This window comes from Cynara cardunculus (assembly GCF_001531365.2).
Source record: "Cynara cardunculus var. scolymus isolate 2C chromosome LG 5, CcrdV1, whole genome shotgun sequence".
Lineage (NCBI taxonomy): Eukaryota > Viridiplantae > Streptophyta > Magnoliopsida > Asterales > Asteraceae > Cynara > Cynara cardunculus.
Genome location: NC_037532.1, coordinates 8,673,905 through 8,697,259, shown reverse-complemented (window position 1 = coordinate 8,697,259; position 23,355 = coordinate 8,673,905). Strand labels below are relative to the sequence as shown.

Here is a 23,355-nt window from a genome sequence, read left to right as displayed (position 1 = left end):
TATATATATATATATATATATATATATATATATATATATGATATACGAGTCGGTTTAAATAATAAGCTTAAATATCGTGAAAAAGGTAAGAAGGAAATGTTAAAGCAAGGTACATATGCGAATGATTGAAAAAAAAAAATTAAAATTTTATTTTTGAATATACATATATGAACCAACATTACAGATTATTTAAATTGATTTACATATGCATATTCAAATTAATTTTTTCAGTGTTCACATATGAACATTTTGTTAATGTTCCTTTCTTATCTTCTAAGGAGACTTAGTCTTCTTGTTTCATTTTAATAACTTAGTTTTTTATTGTCAATAATCTTATTCGGATTTTACATCTTAGAAAATGTTTTATTTGGGATCAAATCTCTGGTTTGATATTTCAACATTTGAAATGAAGAATACGAATCGAACACCTCACATGTTCACTCAGTCTTGATTCCCATAAACTCAAAATCCACTAAGTTGGTTTAACCATTCAAATATTTCATTCCATAAATAGTCTTGTTGGAATCTGTTTTATAACTTATAATTCAAAAAGATATTTTTCCTACGTAAAAGTCTTGTAATTATCTATGTTGATCCAAGAACAAGAACCCTTCAACAAAATCGAAGACTAATTGAAGTGATGCCAAGATCGTCATCAAATCGGATTGGATTGTCATCCAGCCGAAAGAATATCAATATAAGATACAGTCAAAAGTAGTCTACCAAATAATACTTCTAGCAAACCGAAATTAGGGTGCAAACTTATCCATCAAGTTTGGCTCACCAATTCTCATCTTGGTATGTGAACATGTTTGGCATGTGAGACAAACCAAGTTCTAAAGTACTATTTTATTAGTACCGTAATTCCATTACTATTCCCTCTGCATATAGAAGGATGAGTTGGGTTAACAATTGTCTAAATCAACTTCAAAGACTGAAATGAGGAATACAAACATGAATTGATCAACAAAATATATAAACACATGCGTTAAAATTGGACAACAACATTTAATGCATTGGTGGTTATAAAAAGGTCATCATCGTCATTTGTTACAACTTACCCGTTTTAAAAGAAATTATGTGAGTGATAGTTTCTTAGGCAAAATCGGCATCAACCATCTGAAGGATTATCTCAGTACTCCAGGTCTGGAAGAGTACCTTCTTCTCTCACTCTTTCAGTTGTTAGGAAATTTGTCATAAGTCAGATTGTTTAGGATCAAAGCTTACGTTTCCTAGTTTCTACAATAAGTCTATAGTTCTTTGTTTTCAATAAATATACATAATTAAAAGTGAAAAATTTGTTGTGTTTGTAATCAACCCCTTTCTACAAACACACCTTGTGCTAGTCATTACATTCAAGGACCAATATTATGTTCCATTACATGTGATACACATGTGACATTACATTAGAGAAGCATATGACCCTTGGAGCAACCTAGGTTGCGAGCCAAGTCGCTCACGTACTACTTGACCTATAACGTGTATGATACATGTCATACTATAATCCATCGCATGTGATACTAACTCAAAGACGTAGACGACCTTTGGCGCAACGTAGGTCGTGGACCAAGTCTTCCGAACACCATCATGTCTCTCACGTGTATTATCACATGCTGTTATCGTGTTTTCATGAAATGGAAGTGTTCTCGTTTGAAGCTCCACCTATATATATTTTAATGAAATTTTAATGAAATTGTTTCATTTATTTTTATAAAATTAAAATAATGAAGATGATAATATCCATGATTAACATCCTCCACAATAAAAATGATTAATCAATCTCTTATGATTACAAAAAAATGAACAAAATGAAAAATTATGATTGACGGAATGAGGTTTTTACGGTTTTTACAAATTGAGTGGTTTTCATTTGATCGCTCCCCTATATATATATATATATATATATATATATATATATATATAGAGAGAGAGAGAGAGAGAGAGAGAAAGAGAGGAGCGTTCAAATAAAAACCGCCTCCATTTGTGTAAACCGTGTAAATCAATCTCATCCATCCATTTTTTTGATCAATGGTCAAGATTAGTTTACTTTATTTTAGAAAATTAAAAAAATATATATATTAAAATTTTATTTTTATATCAGCAATAAAGGCAAAATGGTAAACAAAAATACATATTCTGTAACATTCTATCGAAGGAATTATTCTTTATTTTAGGAAATTAAAATTTTCTATTTGTTAGGAAATAATTTCGCTAATGCAGCAGCCTTTTTATTCCTTATCCTAAAATTGTTTCATTGTCCTTCACACACCCATGTAAATATGCACCTTATTCATTATGAAATTATTTCAAGATGCACCGGTTTCATCATGAATCCATTTCAGCATGTAATTATTTCATGACAAACCGCATACATTATGCACCCGTTTCATTTTGCATTTCACCTACTAAATGGATCAACTACACAATCACTGAAACGGGGTTCACCATCAAACCAGTTCACTACTCATTGTTCAATTACGTCATGAACTAGTTTCACCTTCATTAATCTTGTTTCATGTACATAGATTAGTTTATTTCGCTCCTGATTTGATGAATTCATTCATTTAATCCTTACAATCTTAAAGATTCTGTAGCAGATTACAATCTTCAAGATTATGGAGCAGATTCATCATGTACCCGTTTTATCATGCAATTATTTCATGACGAACCGAATACATTATGCACCCGTTTCACTACTCTTGGTTCAATTATGTCATGAACCAGTTTCACCTTCATGAAACCTATTTCATGTACATTAATTTTCTTATTTCACCCGTGATTTTGATGAATTCATTCCTTTAAGCCTTACAATCTTCAAAATTATGGAGCAGATTACAATCTTCAAGATTTTGTAACAGATTCATCATGTACCCGTTTCATCATGCAATTATTTCATGACGAACCAAATACATTATGCACCCGTTTTATTTTCCACTTCACCTACTAAATGGATCAACTACACCATCAATGAAACGGGTTCACCATGAAAATGTTTCACTACTCATTGTTCAATTATGACATGAACCAGTTTCACTTTCATGAAACCTGTTTCATTTATATTAATTTCTTTTTCAATCATGATTGGATGAATTCATTACATTATGTTTTACAATCTTCAAGATTCACCAGCAGATTCAATCACATCACAATATATTTAGTTCAAAATTTTAAAATTATAATATATTTAAATATTACCATTTATAAAATTTTCTTTATTACTTTTTCTTAATTAAGATTTATTAATAATTTTCATATTTAATTGAAAATATTGTAAATGACCGAAATATCTTTATTAATTAAATTCAATTAGAAAAAATAGAATTTTTCTATTTTATCGAAATTAGTTTACACGGTTTCTTAGAAATGCACGGTTTTCATTTCAACGTGTCCATATATATATATATATATATACACATCCATGCATTTTTCTCTTTTTCATGTATCTCTGCTATAAATGAATATTTTTACCACAGTAAATGGACCACATGTTTGGCCGTTTATGTCGCAATTCCTTTCAGAAAATAATAACTCATAAATACATACATAAATGTTAGACAATTTAGAGTGGGGTGAACAAGTTATGTAAGTGCAACTCCAGGATATGTGGTTAGTTGCAAGTCCACTAAAAAATGGGCTGTCTTGATCTAACCTTGTTTCGGTTTTTAAAGGCAGAACAATTGTTTCAACAAATTAACGAAGATCAACACAAACCTAATCACAAATACATGCAGTAAGTAAATAAGCTAGCCAATAGAGTTAGAGGCACATGACACGAGTTTAACCGTGGTTCACCAAACTTGACCACGTCCACATCAAAGCACCTTTCAGGATCAATCCACCATATATGTGTTCACTTCATAATATTCGGTTGGGATATAAACACTACTTAGAAATGAGGAATATCGAACATAAGCGCAAATGGTGTTAAAATCTCTCGTTTGATAAGAGATTATGATTGTGTTTCTCAAAGACTTGTAATGAAAGAAGAAAATTGTTCTTAAAACAACAAGAAATCAGTGAGAGTGTTCTTGCAAACGATTGGAAGAAGATCCAATTTATAATGCACAAAAAATCGCCATCTACAAGATAAATCTCGATTTTAATGTTTAGTTTTTATTCTGTTTCTATCGATATAATACGATTTTATGTGGTTTTGAGAAAATTATAATGTTTTTATTTTTGAATGAAATGTAAATTTGAAAATATCATAAAATTTTGAAAAAAAAATAAATCAATATTAGTATCAAATTAACTATTTAATAGTTTTTATTTTTTTGGTGTAATTTCTTTAATTCAATTTTTTATTATAATTTAATTTAGATCTAATAACAAAATAATTTATTTGTGTGTTGTGAATTAACAATATAAACATGTTTAGGGATGTATCTAACAAGTTTTAGAAAGTCCAAAAAGTTGTTTAACAGGTTTTGGAATGTCCATGGACTAATTTGTTCCAAAAAATTGTCCAATGACTTAATCATTCCAAACACTAAAGTCTATTGAGTTTTCTTAGGGATGTATCTAACAAGTTTTAGAAAGTCCAAGAAGTTGTTTAACAGGTTTGGAATGTCCAATGACTTATTTGTTCCAAAAAATTGTCCAATGACTTAATCATTTCAAACACTAAATTCTATTGAGTTTTCTTAGACTTTTCCCTTGATTATAATCATATTAACACGTGTCACACTTGTATCCACCAACATGTTGTTACTAACATTTATGATTCTTGACGTACTTCACGTTTCAGCAGCGTTAAACAAAAACAATTTGTTGGCCTTGTCAACAAAAATAGACGAAATGAGAATGACACAAGATATAGAGTGATTCGCATCCCTTATCCTGGTCCATCTTCCCCGAGACCTTCGTCAAGAGACGATCATTGGAATAATTTTGACGTTTAATGTTCCAAACACAAATGGATACGTCGTAGGTCACTTCCTCACATTTCACTCAAAGCTGGTATTTTGATACCAGTATTTTATCTTAGAAAAAATCTGTATTACTTAATCGATATATTCAAGTATGCTCAAATAATTATCAACGTTGTGATCAGTGTCAAAATAGATTTTATGAAAACTCCACAGCATTTCTTCCTGCTATAACATAAAATTAGATTTGCAGTACTTTCAAAATTCATATCTCTTTTGAGATACAGTTGAAAATCTGCAAAACAATGTAAGGACGCCCAGATTTTTAAATTATATTTTTGTTTGTCAAAAAAAGAGTTGTTGTTGGAAATTGATACACCGGTACATAATGGCGTATTTTAATTACATGGCTCATTTTACAAAGTTTTGGTGAAATAGTGTAAGAAAGTGACACATATATTTTTGAAAACCATTTTTACACGGTAAAAAATTTATCGATAATACAGATGTCAGTACTAATAAAGTTAAAAGGCATATATGATATTTTGAGTGATCTGAAAAGCAAGTCAGAAAATTTACTATCTTGAAATCCTCGTTAAAACCATTCAGACATCTGCTTTAATCGTATCAAATCAAAATTTTCTTATAAAAAAACAAGTCTTTTCTTTTAAAAACGCTTACATTAAAACTCTTTTTAAACAGGTTAATTCTTACACAATAATCACTCTATTTAAAGTAACTAGAAGAATATTCGTGCAATGCAGCGAGACACATCTCGATTCTAATGTTCTATTTTATTATTTGGCTATGTCGATGTTATAATACGATTTTATGTGCTTTTAAGAAAGCAATAATGATTTTATTTTTGAATGAAATATAAATTTGAAGATATCATAGAATTTTGAAAAAAAAAATATATCAATGTTAATATCAAATCAACTATTTAAAAGTTCTCAATTTTTATGTAATTTTTTTAATTTATTTTTTTATTATAATTTAATTTAAGTTTAATAACGAAAAAATTTATTTTTGGTTTAAAAATATAACATTTTATAAAAATAATAATTAAATATTCTATTAGAACTCAAAGATTATCCTAATTATATTTTTGATTTTGTATATTTAAAATGAGATGTTTATCCTGTATTTGATTATTTTTATCTACAGTTAGTTGCACGAATTCAGATATGGAGCTTTAATAAGTTGTACTTACGCACACTCTACTTGTTATCTTAAGTTTTAACTAATATGCATTAATAAATAGTACTTTAAGCATAAAAAGTGGTTTTAAGAGAGTTTTTGTCAAATGCTTTATAATATAGTATAGATATTATAAAATATTTCCATTGAACAGTTTGGTCCTTTATTTATTGATATAATATTTGAATATGAATTTCAAAAAATCTTTGCAAGATAGTATGAGATATTTTACTTTTTTCACATTTGTTCGTGCGGAATACGAAATCACATGGGCATAGTCGTTACTTAAAACACAAGGTGAGAAACTGACAATTGATCGAAAGCTTTCATGATCGATCCCGTCTTTTCAAGATGATTTCCAAAATCCAAATATGAGTCCTCAGTTTGTGTGCGGAGTAGTCAATTTTTTCTTAATTCAAGATCATCAGATTTAAAAATTCATAGTACTAAAATAATTACTCATTAATAGTAAGCAATTATTTACCATTTTATCAGAAAAAGATGAATGCAACACTGGCATTCTTGTGGTGGCAACCAGGTCCTTACCATATTCATCCAGTAAAGTAATGTGACTTGATGTTCACTTATCCGAGTAAGCGTTTGGTAAACGACTCTCTAAATTGAAGTAATAATCCTATGGCCATTGATGAACTTTTTTTTATTTGAGGGACTAAAACACATGTTTAATAATAGTTGAGGGGTTAAATTAGTAATCCACTTAATTTTGAAATAGTAATGAGTCATTGGTCTTGGATTGCAACTTCTCACTCAACATGTGGAGCCATGAACACCATTCATAATTGATTCAGGACAAAAAAAAAATTAAAGACAATATCTACTTCTTGATTGTTACATGTCAACATGAATCCCACTTTTTTAGGAAAAAAGCTTAAACTTTTTATCAATTTTATGTCTAATTGTTTTTATAGTTTAGTTTTTTTAACATTACAGATAATAATAGACCTGTTTTTATCTGGTTATCTTGTTTTTATAGAAACCAGTAAGTTTATTTATAGAATTGGTGTGGGTTTCTTTTGAATAACATACAATATTAAAAAATGATATTCATTTAATTTGATTTAAATAAATTTTAAAACATTTATTGTTTAATTATGATTTAATTATTTAATTTTTTGTTTGGGACCAAAAAATACAAAAAAAAAAAAATTGAATTTTGTTAACAGTTTTGTTTTTTTCCAACTGAAACAAAAACCAAATTATCATCATTTGTACTTTATGATGAATAAAATGAAGTATATAAAAATTGAAGTTAGTATTTTATAACAGTGTTATCTTTATCAATCTTAATAAAGTCTGATATAATTTTTGTTGACTTTTGCATTCGTTTATATAGCTGACAATTAAATTTTGGTTACAATAATTAGGAATTTTTTCTGAATCTAAAACGCATAGTAGGATCCAGTTATTAGACATTTAATTGAAATCATTCACACCACATGGTGTTTAGAAATCGTACCTCTATAGATCAAACATGGATTTTGACGGAGCACCAAGAAACCAATGGAGGATTCCTTTATGGTAGTCCACACACGAACACGATTCGCGCATTTACTGGGTCCTAGTCCAAAACCCTAAATTCATATTGTGTCTTACAGAGAAGAGAAGGTTTTTTTAGAGGCTAAATTCTAAAGATTTAATCAGTTGGAATTGATTTAGTTTAATACCTTATTTATATGGTCTGAATTATAGATAGACTATAATTCAAACAAGGTTTAGTTTATCTGTAACATATATATAATTATCTTTAAATTTGATATAATTATACATATTTAATATATTATTACTAGTGTGATCTTTGTCATGTGTGTGAAGTTCACCATAGTAAATACCAAGGGTCATCAAGTAACTCAAGAGGATGGTAATGATGCAAGTGTGACAGCTCGAGAACACCAAGGCAAGTTGCCAACACCCAAGATCCCGCAATTCAACAAATATTGAGGGGGTGTGACTGATGCTGTGCCACAGACGAATTTGGACACTGGTACCCTAGTTGTTCAAGAGTTAGACCCTCAGTCTATAATGTTAGCCAGTATCATGCAAGCGATGAACTAGCCATGGATAAACGGGAAAAGAGGTTTATTAAGATTTTGGAAGACAAAGATGCTAGTAATCGGAGGCATGAGACGGTTGCGAACCGAGTCTGCCGTCTTTTCTTAGACAGACCGCTAATAGTGTTCATTGATGACATCCTCCTTTACTTAAAGAATGAAGTCGAGCATGAACATCATCTTCGGGAAATACTCAAAGTTCTACGAAAAGAGAAATTATTCACTAAGTTTTTCAAATGCGAGTTTCGGCTCCAAGAGGTCCAATTTTTGGGCCATATGGTATTTAAAGACGGAGTAAAGGTGGATCAATCCAAGATCAAAACAATGATGACTTGGGAGCCACCAACGATGTAACACCCCACAATCATATTTGCATATAAACATATATTTTCATATATCAAGAAATATATTTTACACAACTGGTCCCACTATTTACAAAAGCTACAATACAAAGTAGCTACCAAATTTTTCTATAAAATCCTTATACAAAAATTGTATACGTAACAAGTATTCAAAAACTGAAGATAACACATCAATCCATAAACCATGCAAATAAATAAAGCTCTTCACAATTTCCCTTTTCCCTTATCTTCTAGTTGTGTCCGACCTGTAATGCACATTTTCAAAACACAAAAAATGAGAGTTAGACCTTGAGATCTAGTGAGAAATTCATTGTTGGCTATTACGGGGTGAATAATCACCAAATCCCATTTATAAACTCATTTGAATCAGTAGCAAATATTCAACGTTTTAATATCACAAACCTCTTTTGTTGCATTAAAATGATGAAACATAACCCAATTATCGCATCAAATAGCCAAATAACTTATTTAACACATTCTGATAAAACCTATCGCATCTTGTATATAAAAAATAATTTCTTCGCATCACATGGGCGAGACAACCCCATTTTCTCACAACACACTGGTGCAAAGACCTCATCTCATCGCATATATAGGTGCGATATCCCACTGTCGCATCATAAGGATGCGATAAACACCGCTCCTCGCATCACAAGGATGCGATAAACTCAAGTCATCGCATCACACAGATGCGACAACTTCAAGTTATCGCATCATAAGGATGCGACAAACATAAAGCACTTTGATCAAAACCCAGATTTTACATTTTGTTTGATTATACCATATTTATCCTGGTATACACCTCTTCTTGATATGTCACCCTTATCCCAAAATACACATATCCTTGATATGCCACCTTTGTAACCCAAAATACTCCTCTCCCAATATGCCACCCTCATTACAAACACATGATATAAACATATTGAAACCCCACAATTTTGCTAATTAAAGCATTAAAAACAGTTTTATATCATTCACCACATAAAGAACCATACAGTTCTAATTTCACTACCATAAAAGGAAAGTTTGTAAAATAACTCACTTTATCACAATGAGATGAAGATATGGAGATTGAAACAACAAAAATTAACCAAATTCAGAATCACCGAATCTACTTCTTTATTTCCTTTCTGTGGTTTCTGTTTCCATTTCTCGACTCCAAAAATACCCAGAAGTTTATCAACTTTCCTTATTTCCCTTTTTATAACTCATCCCAATTAGGTAATATAATTATCTCATAATAATAGTAAAAATATAAGAGGCGACGGGATTTTTAAGAGGAATTAAGCATAACAACAATTTACCCCTCGACTTACAATCACTTTCCAAAAACAACCCGGAGCTTTATAACCAAATAACCATCTATCACAAATGAGTCCAACAGAAATAAAAAAAAGTTTCTTGGGATTAGCCAGCTACTACTGAAGGTTCATACAAGACTTTTCAAAGATGTTTCGTCACTAACGGTATTGACAAGGAAGGATGTCTGTAACGCCCCCAGAACCCCGTAGCAATGATATTGTCCGCTTTGACTAACCTGCCCGCTMWACCACAAAGCAGTAGTCGCACGGTTTTGTTTCTGGCAGCCGCACAACGCAAGCTCCAAAACCGGTCATGCTAGGATGAGGTATCCACACCCTTATAAGGAGTGCTTTGTTCACCTCACCAACCGATGTGGGACGGGATGTTACAATGTCAAGTATATATGGTCCAAGACTCAAGATCAAGATTTCAGATTTATTCAAAAAATAAGTTGTACGAGGCGCCGATCTTATCGTTACCCGAGGATCGGAAGATTTTATGGTATTTTCGGCGACGCCTCTAAGGTCGGTCTAGGACGCATGTTAATACAAATAGGGAAAGTGGTAGCTTATGCATCCTGTCAACTGAATGAACACGAGAATAACTACTCGACACGTGATTTGGAGTTAGCAGCGGTGGTCTTTGAACTTAAGTTGTGGCGACACTATCTCTATGGAACGAAATGTACTATATTCATCGACCATAAAAGATTGAAGTACATTTTCTATCAAAAGGAGCTAAATTTGCATCAAAGGAGCCAGTTGAAGTTATTAAAGGATTACGATTGTGAATTGCTTTACCACCCCGGTAAGGCGAATGTTGTGGCGGATTCTCTAAGTCGGAAGAATCATAGTGGGGGCATTCAATTGTCACTCACAAGAATTGACGTAGCATCAATTTTAATCGAGAAAATCAAAGCGTGTCAAGTCGAGGAAATTCTAGAAGAAAATCTCAAGATTGAAGTTATGTTGAGACAACGCAACATGCTGACGGAGGATGGCCATGGACTTAAGCTTTTTCAAGGACGAATTTGGATACCAAAGTTAAGAGGAAATTGAGAATTTCTTTTGGAGGACGCTCATAAATCCAAGTATCTATTCACTCCGGTAGCACAAACATGTACGGCGATTTAAAAATAAACAATTTGTGGCTAGTCATGAAGCTCGATATGGCTAATTATGTGGATAGGTGTGTTACTTGTCTTCAAGTCAAAGCGGAACACAAAAATCCATATAGAAGTCTTCAATCATAGAATATTTTGGAATGGAAGTGGAGCATATCACCACAAACTTCGTGACAAAATTGCCAATGACGTTGAAAGGCCACAACACGATTTAAGTGGTAGTAGACCATTTGACCGAAAGTGCCCATTTTCTAGCAGCGTGGGAAACCTTACTAATGGATAAGATGACAAAGTTATATATTGATAAAGTAATCTCAATACATGGTATACCCTAGTCTATTGTTTCAAAACAGGATATTCGTTTCACTTCTTAGTTTTAGGATGGTCTACAAAAAGAGTTGGGTATGAAGATAAAGTGGAGCACAATATATCACAGACGGACGAACAAAGCGAAAGGACTATTCAAACTCTTGAAGACAGGTTAAGATTGTGCATCATCGACTTTTGTGGCAATTAGGACTCTCACCTACTGTTGGTAGAGTTTAATAACAGCTACCACTTAAACATTGATATGGCACCGCTTGAGGCCTTGTATGGCCATAAGTGTAGAATTCCCATCTGTTGGCTCAAAGCGAGAGAGAATCATTTCGTCGGACCAAAAATTGTTAAAAAGACGATGGATAAAATGAAAGACATTCGGTTGAAAGTGGCACAAGATCATCAAAAGAGCTACGTCAACAAGAAGCGAACACCAATCAAGTTGCAAGTGAGAAACTGACTCATGTTGAAGGTGTCCCCATGGAAGAGTATTATCTGGTTCCGGAAGCATGGGAAGTTCAGTCCCCTTTCCTTGGACCATTTACTATTTTAAACCAAGTCGGTCTGCAAGCATACAAATTAGATTTGACGTTGGAAATGGAAGGCATCCACAATACCTTCCATGTGTGTTATTTACGTAATTGCTTAGTGGAAGAAGAGAGTGTCATTCCTTTGTCTAAAATACGAGTGGATGAGAAAACGTTGCATGGAAGAATCCGACGCTATTTTGGAGAGAAAATCCATGAAGTTTCATCAAAAAGAGGTAATTATGGTCAAGGTTCAATGGAAACACCATTGAGGTGAAAACATGACTTGAGAAGCTGAAGAGGACATGAAGAAGCATTATACACATCTTTTTGTTTAGGGTGAGATTTCGGGGGCGAAATCCTTTCGAAGGTGGGGAGGACTGTAACACCCGAAAATTTTGGTGAGTGAAATTCCAAAACCTTTTTCTATCTTTTTATCTTGAAAATAGTTAGAGAAATGTCTTGAAGTTAAATCTATTAAGTTCCAAATATTAGGCAAGGAAGGGAGTCAAATAAGTGGAAAAGGTGAAAACATCTCGGTACAAGGTGGGCTACAGTGCCCGACAATTGTGACAATTGGGCACTATAGCTGTCAGGACCCCCCCCCCCCAATGGGAGGAGGCCTCAGTATAATTTAGGCGATAATGCCCGTTATAGTGGCATGGGCAGGATCGCTAGGCATGCCTAACACCATTAAAACCCGATTGTTAGCCTCATTTTTTTTATTTATCTCTCAAACTTACCTCTTTGATTCTCCACTAAATACTATAAGTGTTAGTCTCATGAGTTGAATGAATTTATGAAGGTACTTAGCAACTTCCATGGCTTAATGAATGAAAATTATCTAAATGAGGATTAGTTGGATATTTTCATTTGGGTTATATGTTTGGATAAAACTTTCAAAGTAGGCACTAGGAGGTTTGAGTATTAAGGTTGTTACCTTAGGGTAGACACTAAGATCTCAGCCGCTTGAGGTGTTACCTTTAAGGTAGAGACCAAGTGTATCGAGCCTTGATTTGTTATTCGCAAGAAATAGATACTAAGAACAACCGACTCTTAAGGTGAAACTTTTTAAGTAGTCGTTAAGACCCTTGGACTATAAGTCTTGAAGTGTTATGCGACAACGTTATTTGGTGAAATATGTGTTCCGTCACTCTCAATGGATACGGGATTTGCCCATTGATTACACCTAAAATGTTGTATTTGGCTTACAAATTTTTTTGTAACTAATTATGCCATTATTGCCTACTCCATGTTCATGCTCTCTTGGCTTTTTGGCCTAACACTTGTTTATGTTGGCCTGTATCTCAGGTTCTAGTGGTTTGATCGCCCAAGAAGGTTTGACCGGTCTTTTAGAGAGAGCTTAGGAAGCATTTTGAGATGCCAATCTTTGAAGCTATTTTTGGTGGTTTAGTGACACCTTATTGTAATCTTATTTCAGAGTAAGAAATAAGATTAGAAGGTTGTTATCCTCATATCCAATTGTTAGAAATTGTAATTAACAGACGTATTTAAGTTTCATTTTCAGGGAAGGCTCGTATTTTGATATTTATATGCCAAATTTTTGGTTTCCTTGGAAATTTTTGTAGTTCCAATTTTTGGGGTGAGCCCAAACGATGGATTCAAGTTCTTGCCACTAACCATGCCCATTGAATAAAAATATTGTTACACGTTGGTATCAGAGTTTTAGTTTAAATGAACTAGGTATAAGATTAATTTCCTAGATTGCTATGAATTCTAGTGGCAAATCTTTTAGCCATTGGTAGAACTTATAAGATGGGAGAGCAATAGGACATATGAAAATACACCAATTGAAAGTTGTGATGGTTGTAACGAGAATTGTTATGTGTAATACATTCATAATTTCATCGGCGATTTCAAAAACATCAACAAAAGCCTCTCTCGGCTGGCTTTGAGAGGACGCATCGATGGAGAAAACAAATAGGGTTCAAAAAGAACTTTTGAGCCTTATTTTTTAGGCAATGATGCTTGGTTTAAATTTAATTTTAATATTGCAATATAAGATTGTACATTTATTTTAATTATATGTGATCAAAGTAGCTAAGATATGACTGTCGGGTTTTAATAACTTTTGTAACCGTTTACGCAGAGGAAAATCAAATTTTGGTTACATATTCCCCTACGGTATCCCTATATGACACGTGTCGTGGACATATAATAACTTACAATCTTTTTCTTAAAGATTGTCATATTTATTGAAACTAATCATTACATTTTGATGTGGTAAAATGAATTTAGGTAACTTGATTTTGATCTTTTGATTATTTTTAGGTTAAAAACAATTAGATATTCATATGTATATGAAGAAGTTCGAAAACAACACTTTTATTCTTGGGTTAGCGGAGAAGTTTGGATATATTATATTCTTTCTTAGACGTTGCTTTAAATGAAATATACTTGACATGTTCAATTTGGTATAATTTGATCAAGAAAGTAAAAAAACTGTAGAAAAAGATAAGTACACACGACTTTATAAAAGAGACAAAAGGACAAGTCTTGCCAATAAATAAGCCAAATGGTCAAAGAAATAAGCCATTATAAGCAACTCCATGATCAAGATGAGGACTTTGCTAGAGAACATATTAACAACGATAAGTATTAGAAATTCTTGTGGATATGACATCTAGGATTACCAAAACCTGAAGGATCTGCGTGATCGGACGATTGAATGGAGAGATGTAAGATCTAGATATTTACTTCAAGATGTAAAAAATTTGGACCTCTTAGCCATGTGTATCCAGATTAGCTTGTGAACGCCTCGATTGATCTCACAAAACCCTGAATTCAATAGTTAAACAAAGCTTGTAGTGGTTCTTAAGGACTTAAACCGGTGACCATCAGGGATCAAAACCCAAAATCTTACAAATAGCTACATCTTGACAAGTGATGTCCATTAAGACTGCTAATGGTAAGGCCATTAAGTCGGTCAACATCATCCAATGTACTCATGAAAATCTTCATGGTAACTCTATCACCATAATTAAGATGTGCTAACCATAATGGAAATTATATGTAGCAATCCTTTTAGGAGGGTAGACACAAGAAGTCCACCAACTTTAATATACATAATTCATTTAATTTACTAAGTTTTCATATTAAGACCAACAATTTTTAAATTAGGTCATGTTAGATAATTATAAATTAATTTATAATTTAAGTTTATTGAAAAAAGTATTGGATAAGTTATAATTTAGGTCATGTTAGATAATTATAAATTAATTTATAATTCGTTTTTCACATTATTTAATGTAATTTATGTGTTAGAACTGATTAATTTTTCAACAAGTCTTTTCGGGTTATTTTACAATCATATATAATTTATCAATTATTTTTATCAAAAATGACTAGTTTATTAGTTAACAACTAACATCTAGAGGTTGTTCGGTTGGTTTTCCAATAAATCATGTATGGATAAAGTTGTTTGTATTGTTGAAGTTGTCTGTACAAATCCAGATAAATCATTGTTCGTTTGTTATGATGAATGAAAAAAAAATCCAAATATAGAAAATGACTATTTTACCCTTTGTTTTACATTGAACATTTGTAGATCAAACTTCACAAAACAACATTTTTTTTATAGCAAAAGTCAGATCAAACAAATCAACAACAAACAACTTTGTAGAGCAGTCTTGTTACATCAGCATCCATATAAAAACAATAAGCAAATGAAAACTATAAACCCTAAATCTATGAACCCTAAATAAAAAAAACTAAAAGTTATAAACCTTAAATAAATAACACAAATCAAGAGAACCAAATAAAAAGAGCCTAAACCATGGCGTGATGGAGATCTATGATATCTCCCTCTCATCAGATGTGGAGATCTAAAGTGAGATAAGGATAAGGTTGAAGAACTCCAACAATGAAAAATTGATTTCAGACCCATAAAGAAACTGTTTAAAGGGACCATCATCGAGAAGGAGTTGGCACTATGAAGAGGGCAGCAGAGGGAAAATGGAAGGGGAGCAGCGCAGCGGCAGGGATGAAGGCCGACGACAACGAGATTCCAGGGAGAGCTTTTGGAGAGGATCGAGTAGATGTACGGGTTACGACAAGAAAAGTGAGTTTCAGTGACGCGCCTTTAATGAAGACATGTTTCGACAAGAAGCTATAACGATGACATGTCGTCTCTATAAACAATTTGTATCCACTCCCTAGTTCTTATGATCACTTTGAGGAGATATTTGCAGGGAGGGTGGTTTCGCAAAGGGTAACTTTGGAAAAGAATGGGATGAATGCATACAAGAGTCTCCAACCAACTTAGCGAATAAGTTATCAACTGGACCAATAAGCCATAAACGAACAACTTTATATATATGGCTTACCGAATAAGCTATACATCTCATACAACCCATTAAGTCATAAACGATGAGCCACTAGTTTTACTTCTAATACCCTACATTATAAAAGTCGTAACAGTGATAGTGAGTGATACACATTTCCATATAATATTCCAAATCTTGATGCATATATATATATATATATGGAGGCTACTTATGCATATTTGTGAAGAGAAAATCACAAAGGAAGAACTTATAGTTCTAGCGCAAAGAAGCCGGTTCCAATCATTAAGCGGTTGTTTGTTTACTCTTAATAGTTCCATTAAGAGGCAACTTATGAATCGTTAAAAGGTGAATCTTGTATGGCAAAAAAAAGTCTGAATCTTAATGGTTCTAAAACCCTCTGAATGATTTTGTATCTTGGATCTCCCTTAACCATTAAGAGCCCTAAGTTCATTGTACACAATTACCAAACAATTATATTTCATTTTGTACTATATCATGAGAGCCTCTTAATTATTCTGACCACTAAATCATTCTACACCAAATCATTTAGTAATTGTCAAATAGTTGCTAAGTCTTTAATTTGCAGTGAAAGTCTTGCAATGTTGAGGTTATCCACGATATATGCCATCCCAAAAACAATCATAAAAGGATTATAATGGCCAAGTATAGCATATTTATAATATTTATCGTTACAATAAAATCTGGTGGTTCGTAGGACGTCGGAAATATAATGATTATAATAGACTTCTTTATAGGACGTCGGAAATATAATGATTATAATAGACTTCTTTATAGGACGTCAAAAATATAATGATCATAATAGACTTCTTTATAAGACTTGAGTTTATAAAATCAAACAATGGTACAACGTATGTAAAAGTGTTGTACTAAATTAATTTATAGAAGGGCGTTGAGCGTTTTTTACAAGTTTTTAGAACACTTTTAATATAAAGTCTTGTTTTAACAAGACCCTTTTGAGAAGTGCCCTATAAATTATGAACTCGTCTATTTATAGGACAACTACTTTTGGTAAAACATTTTTCAAATAATATCATGTAAAAAATAAATATGACGTTCTTATTTCAAAAGTGTCCTAAAAAACTGGTCAAGATGCCAAAAGTGTCTATAAACTCGTTACAACATTTTTACATATGACTCACAATTGTTTGGCCATGTAAATGTAATTCCTATAACGCAATCTATTATGACATTTATACATTTTTGACATCTTATAAACATGAATACGTGGACACAAATTTGTATATATAACATTATTGTATATAAAACCGTCGTGAGTCAATAATGGCTAGTCGGTTTTCATGTTCACCAACATATCGAATCGTTTTGTTGGTAATAGGCTTGTAATTTTGGTACCCATCTTCGATTATGATTTTTTACCTTTCTCTAATTCATAAAATGATGATCTTTTGTAAATATGTTTGGTTTAATATCACAAAATCCTAATAAGAAAAACTGAAAGTATAATGATATAATAAATACCATGTTAACAGTATATTACACGTGTGGACTGTGACAAAGTATAAAAACTTGTTAACCGTATCATGCTATCGATATTTGATCAATACGTTAACCATTGCTATAATTGATAGATTTTTTTATGTAGCCCTGATAAAAATTACTTGAGAGTGTATTGCAGTAATAAGAATAAATGAAATTACAACGTTAAAACTTTAAAAAGTACATCAGTATTTTATGCATTTAGCATAAGACTAAACACCATCATTACGAGAAAATTTCCGTTATTGTTGGTTTATTTATTCGAAAGATGACGATAATAAACAATTTTTCGATTCTTTCATATTCGTACACCCGACTAAAAGCTTGATTTTTTGTAGGGTTCTAAGAAGCGCTCCATGGCATATACATGTCTTTGCTACTACGATAAGGTTTATGGCCTTTGTGTAAGAGTGCATAACTCACGCCATGACGCCTTGAGACATGCCATGAAGTGCGTTTTTACAAGACATGACTTTTTCAATTTCTTTTTATTTTTTTTAATTTAGATTTTACATTTTTATAGATTTACCTGATTACAATAACATAGACTTACATACGTTACTTAGTCATCGTTAAAAACGAAGTTGTAAACCATTTCAAGTTCTATTTTGTAACTTTTTTTCACGTCCTATTTTATATAACACTAATATATCTGATTTTTTCTTCTTCTAATATAAAAGTAATTTTTTTTAAGATCGTTATCATTAGGGTTGTAAACGAACTGAATGTTCTTCACGTCCTATTTTATATAAAACTAATATATCTGATTTTTTCTTCTTCTAATATAAAAGTAATTTTTTTAAGATCGTTATCATTAGGGCTGTAAACGAACTGAATGTTCAGCGAACCATTCGTGAACCGTTTGACGGGATGTTCATTTATTTAAAAATTGAACGAATATGAACAATTTTTTTTGTTCGTTTAGTTAAACGAGCAAACATGAACAAAAGTTTTGTTCGTTGATTTATGTTCGTGAATGTTCGTTCGTTTATGTTCGTTTATATATTAAATTTAATATATAATCTTTTATTTATTTAATTTGAATTCAAATAATATTTATTTAAGTTTTAACTTTTTAAACTTGTTTGTTTACGTTCATCTAGACCGATTCGTTTATGTTCGTTTAGACCTGTTCATTTATATTCGTTTGGCTCGTTCGTTTAGCATGTTAACGAACGAACATAAACACAAAGATTTTCGTTCGTTTGTTCGGTTAAGTTAAAAGAACGAACATTAACAATCATTTGTTTGTGTTCGTTGGGTTCATTTACAACCCTAGTTATCATATTGAATAATATACACTAAAACACACACACACACACACATATATATATATATATATATATAAGATTGGGTTCACGTGAGACCATGGGTTTTTCATGAGACCCGTAAAACCAATTTATGTTCATTGATCAACTTTATAAACTAATGATCTAATGGTCTAAAGTTGCAAGGTGACAATTTTGTAATTATTGAGAAGTCTCGTGGCGTTTATGAATGTTCAGATCTGACGATTGTAAATCTAATCTAAGAATTGAGAATTGGTCTTACGGGTCTCATGAAAAACCATTGGTCTTTAAAAACGTTGTATTCTCGTGGTATAATTTAAGGCTTAAAACAACTCAAGCTATTTTTAACCTTGGTTTTTTCCTAAACAGTGTCAGAAACAATCCCAAGATGACTTAAACCCTAAAAATTGTTAAATTGCCTCTTCAAGTTTGTTCTTTGTCATTATATATATATATATATATATACACATATTATTTGTATGTATATATTGTGTATATATAGGCTGGATGCTTGGTACCACATCTCTCTCCTTCATATCTTTCCCCTTCTCTCTACCAACCATCACATTTAACCTGCCATTTTCTCTCTTTTCTTCTTCACTTCTCAAATCTTAAAACAAAATGGAGAAGCTGCCGGCTGCAAAACACGAAAAAAGGTCACAAAAATCCAGCAAGAAAAAACCAGTTAAAGTCGTTTACATCTCAAACCCTATGAAGATCAAGGCCACCCCATCTGAATTCCGCGCCGTGGTGCAACAACTCACCGGCCAGTATGCCACCTCCCCTCCACTCGAAGAACTCACCGGAGTTCCAAACGAAGAAGCAGGTTTTGCCGGAGGTGGCGGCCATGATTTCCGGCACCATCAAGAAAAGTGGCAACGCAAAGGTACCACTATGGATGCACGATTTACTACTGGATCGGATCTTTCTTATGAATACGGTTGCAGAGAAGATCAAGTTATGGATGATTTGATGACTCCACAGATGCTTCAAAATTACTCCCCATCGTTGCCTTCTGACTTTGAGTCTTCATAATTAGGGCACCATGTTCCCTCCCCAGATGACAGTCTTGATCGTGTATTGTGTAGTAAATAATCAATGACGTATAAAATGGATTTGTAGGTAATATTTATTTTACCTCTCGGGTAATTCAGAGGTCGATAAATGTTACCGACAAACCGATCATCGATTCACAGCACGGTTATATCTATCCGATGGTAATGTATTCATTTTTTTATCGATCGATCGGTTGATTAGTTACTTTTATAAGTTATATTCGATTTTAGGGCAAATTTACAACACCGGTTTTATTTGTCTTATTTTTTGAATGCCTAAAAAACGCTAATTTCAAAAAGAAATTGATCATATTTTTACTAAGGTACCGTTTACTTATATGTTTACCCCATAAGTGCTTAACTATAAATATGTTAAGAACCCATAAAAAAAAATTTAACCTATCCTTTGTTTTATTAAAGGGTTTGATTTACATATGTTTATTTCTTATTGTAAATCAATAATATATATATATTATTTAGTAATATAAAACAAGACATATATTAGTGATTTTTAATATTTTAATTGTGATTTTCATGTTTATTACGTGCTATTAAGGGTTGTTTCTTTACCTTTTAATAGTTTTATTAAAAGACTCTATCTGAATCATTAAGAAGTGAATCTTGTTTGACAAAAGAAAAATCTGCCTCTTAATGGTTCTAAAACCCTCTAAATGATTTGTACCATGAGTCTCTCTTAACCATTAAGCGTCCTGATTTCATTGTAAACAATTACCAAACAATTATATTTCATTTTGCACTATATCATGAAAGTCTCTTAATCATTCTGACCAATTAATCATTTTGACCAATTAATCATTTTGATCAATTAATCATTTTACACCAAACTATTTAACAACTTTCAAATAACTTTTGTATTTTGGTACCATTCCGTCCGTACAGATGTCTGTAGATATTATTAGGATTTGGTTGGCTTGTGTTTGGGCATCTCTCCCTCCCTCTTTGTCCATCCCTCTTTTGTCATGTCTGGCGGCTATTTAAACATCACCATTTTCATTTAATAAAAAACCAATAAATAAATAAATAAAATTGAGTTTCTAAGAAAAATAATGACCAATAAATAAATATATAAATAAATAAAATTGAGTTTCTAAAAAAATAATGATTTTATTATTATCTAGTTTAAGGTCAAATTGAGATCAACTTAGATATATAATATATTTATTTAAAAAAAGAATTTTTACAAAAATAAATATCCTGTAAAAATTAAGATGGGTTTATAAGATACTTCTCAAAATTAAATTGTCTTGTCAGATAGGTTAAACGACATTTTATTTGATAATTTTTTAAAAACTGTTAAAATCTCTAAAGATGATTTATAAATATATTGTAACACTTCTAGATTGGACGATTTGTTTTGTGGTTACATAAAGCCTTATAAGATATTCTATTACGATACTTAGATATTTTAAGTGTCTTATAAACTCAATTTTATTGTGACATGAGTTATTTTGCACAGTGGCAGACCCAGGATTTTAGCCGAGCAGGTGTACATTTAAATTAGATCAAATGCTCGTAAAGCCGCTTGATGTGTTTTTCACTGAATTTCGTTTTTTTAGAGATTCTTTAAGGTTTTTGGTTATTTCGGAGGGCTTTATAGTTTTTTTTTGTTGATTTCGAAAGAATTTTCCCCTTTTATTGTTGACTTCGAGGGAATTATTCGGTGTTTTGGGTTGATTTCATAAAATTCTCTACTCTAAGGATTTGATTCGAGGGTGGTGCCTAATTGGTTTGAGCTTGACTCCAAAGGTCAAAAGTATCAGGAGGTCTCAGGTTCAAATCCAATGAGTAATAAAAATCCCCTTGTGGCTACGGAGGTTTGTTTATGTTCGTTTATTTAATAAATGAATGCACATGAACAATTTTTTTTTGTTCGTTTAATTAAACGAACGAACATGAACAAGAGTCTTGTTCGTTCATTTATGTTCGTGAACGTTCGCCTACCGTTCGTTTATATATTAAATTTAATATATAATATTTTATTTATTTACTTTGAATTCAAATAATATTTATTTATTTTCATTTAGCCCGTTCGTTTACATTCGTTTAGCATGTTAACGAACGAACATAAACGAACACGAACACACCTGGTTTCTAAATGAATTGAATGAACACGAATACAAAGATTTTCGTTCATTTTACCATTCGTGTTCGTTCGTTTGTTCGGTTAAGTTAAACGAACAAACATTAACAAGTCTTCGTTCATGTTCATTTTTACAGCCCTACCCATTTACTGCTTTTCCAACCAGCCCCAAAACCATGAAATCTATGGAAACACACATATACACACACAAGCATGGTGAAATCCCTAGGAAAAACACACACACCCATGATGAATTCCTATAGAACACATACACAAACTCGTATCCCCTATTCTTCTCTTTTCCCCATTTTCTTTCCCACATCTTCGTTCTAAACCCCCTACAGCGAGACACTTTGAGATCAAAAGAAGAATGAGAACGGGTTTGGGAACAAGTTTTGATATTGATGTGTGTTTGTATATGTCCGTGAATGATTTTTCGCATATTTGTATGTTTGTGAATCGGTTTTGATATTGATGTGCATTTATGGAGGGGTGTGGTTGTTACTTGGTGGTGAAGCACGATAGATAAGGAAGCAGAAAGAGGGAGGATATTGGTGGTGTATGGTGTGGTTGTTAGTGGTGAAGTATGATAGAAATGGCAGGTTGGCTTTAGTGCAAGTTGGAGATTGTTACTGTATGCCAAAAACGATTGTATGTTTGGACTTTTTTGACGATATTTATTAATGAAAGTCACTGCCCATTTTTTATGTTTGTATATTTTTTTTGTGTTACACTTAAATGTAAAAATAATTTTAGAATATTGTATCCAAAATATCCCTAGTCAAAGATTACTTCGGGCTTAAGGTTGAAGTAATATGGAAATGATTAGTACTGGTCGTTGGGTATGTCATGTATCAGTTAGTGGTACTTGCATGGATTAAGATATGATTAGTTCATCTTATATAAGCAACATAAAAATATTTGGGCAAAGTTGATTACTAGAAACCTCAACTGACCCCACACGGAACCCGCCTCCAAAGACACCATCATAAGAGGGCTTTCTTTTGGCTTACTCAGTGGTTGAGGTTAGCGCGATGGGTGGGGGTGAAACGAACTCGAGACATGTCTTGTGTTCGCACAAAGTCATCTTGTCCCTTTGCCAACTGAGTTAAACGCCTGAGGCAGCAACATAAGGATATGTGTTTGTTTGTATAGTGTATAAACCAATATCATAATATTCATCATTTTTAATCTAAACATTTGCACATCAATATAATCGGTTAGATTTGAAAAGCTTATTTTTACTTTGGAAAAGTCTTATCTGATTTTGATAACAAAGTTGAAACCGCTCCAAAATATGTTACATGTTACATAAT

The 23,355-nt window shown here is 32.2% G+C and overlaps 1 protein-coding gene across 1 annotated transcript; it reads left to right on the top strand.

Annotated features, from left to right (window-relative positions):
* Positions 1-19,447: 19,447 nt before the first annotated feature.
* Positions 19,448-20,122, top strand: LOC112513511. The gene has a single exon (XM_025119798.1). It carries the CDS (start codon positions 19,505-19,507, stop codon positions 19,916-19,918), a length of 414 nt encoding a protein of 137 aa, XP_024975566.1. The 5' UTR covers positions 19,448-19,504; the 3' UTR covers positions 19,919-20,122.
* Positions 20,123-23,355: the final 3,233 nt, after the last annotated feature.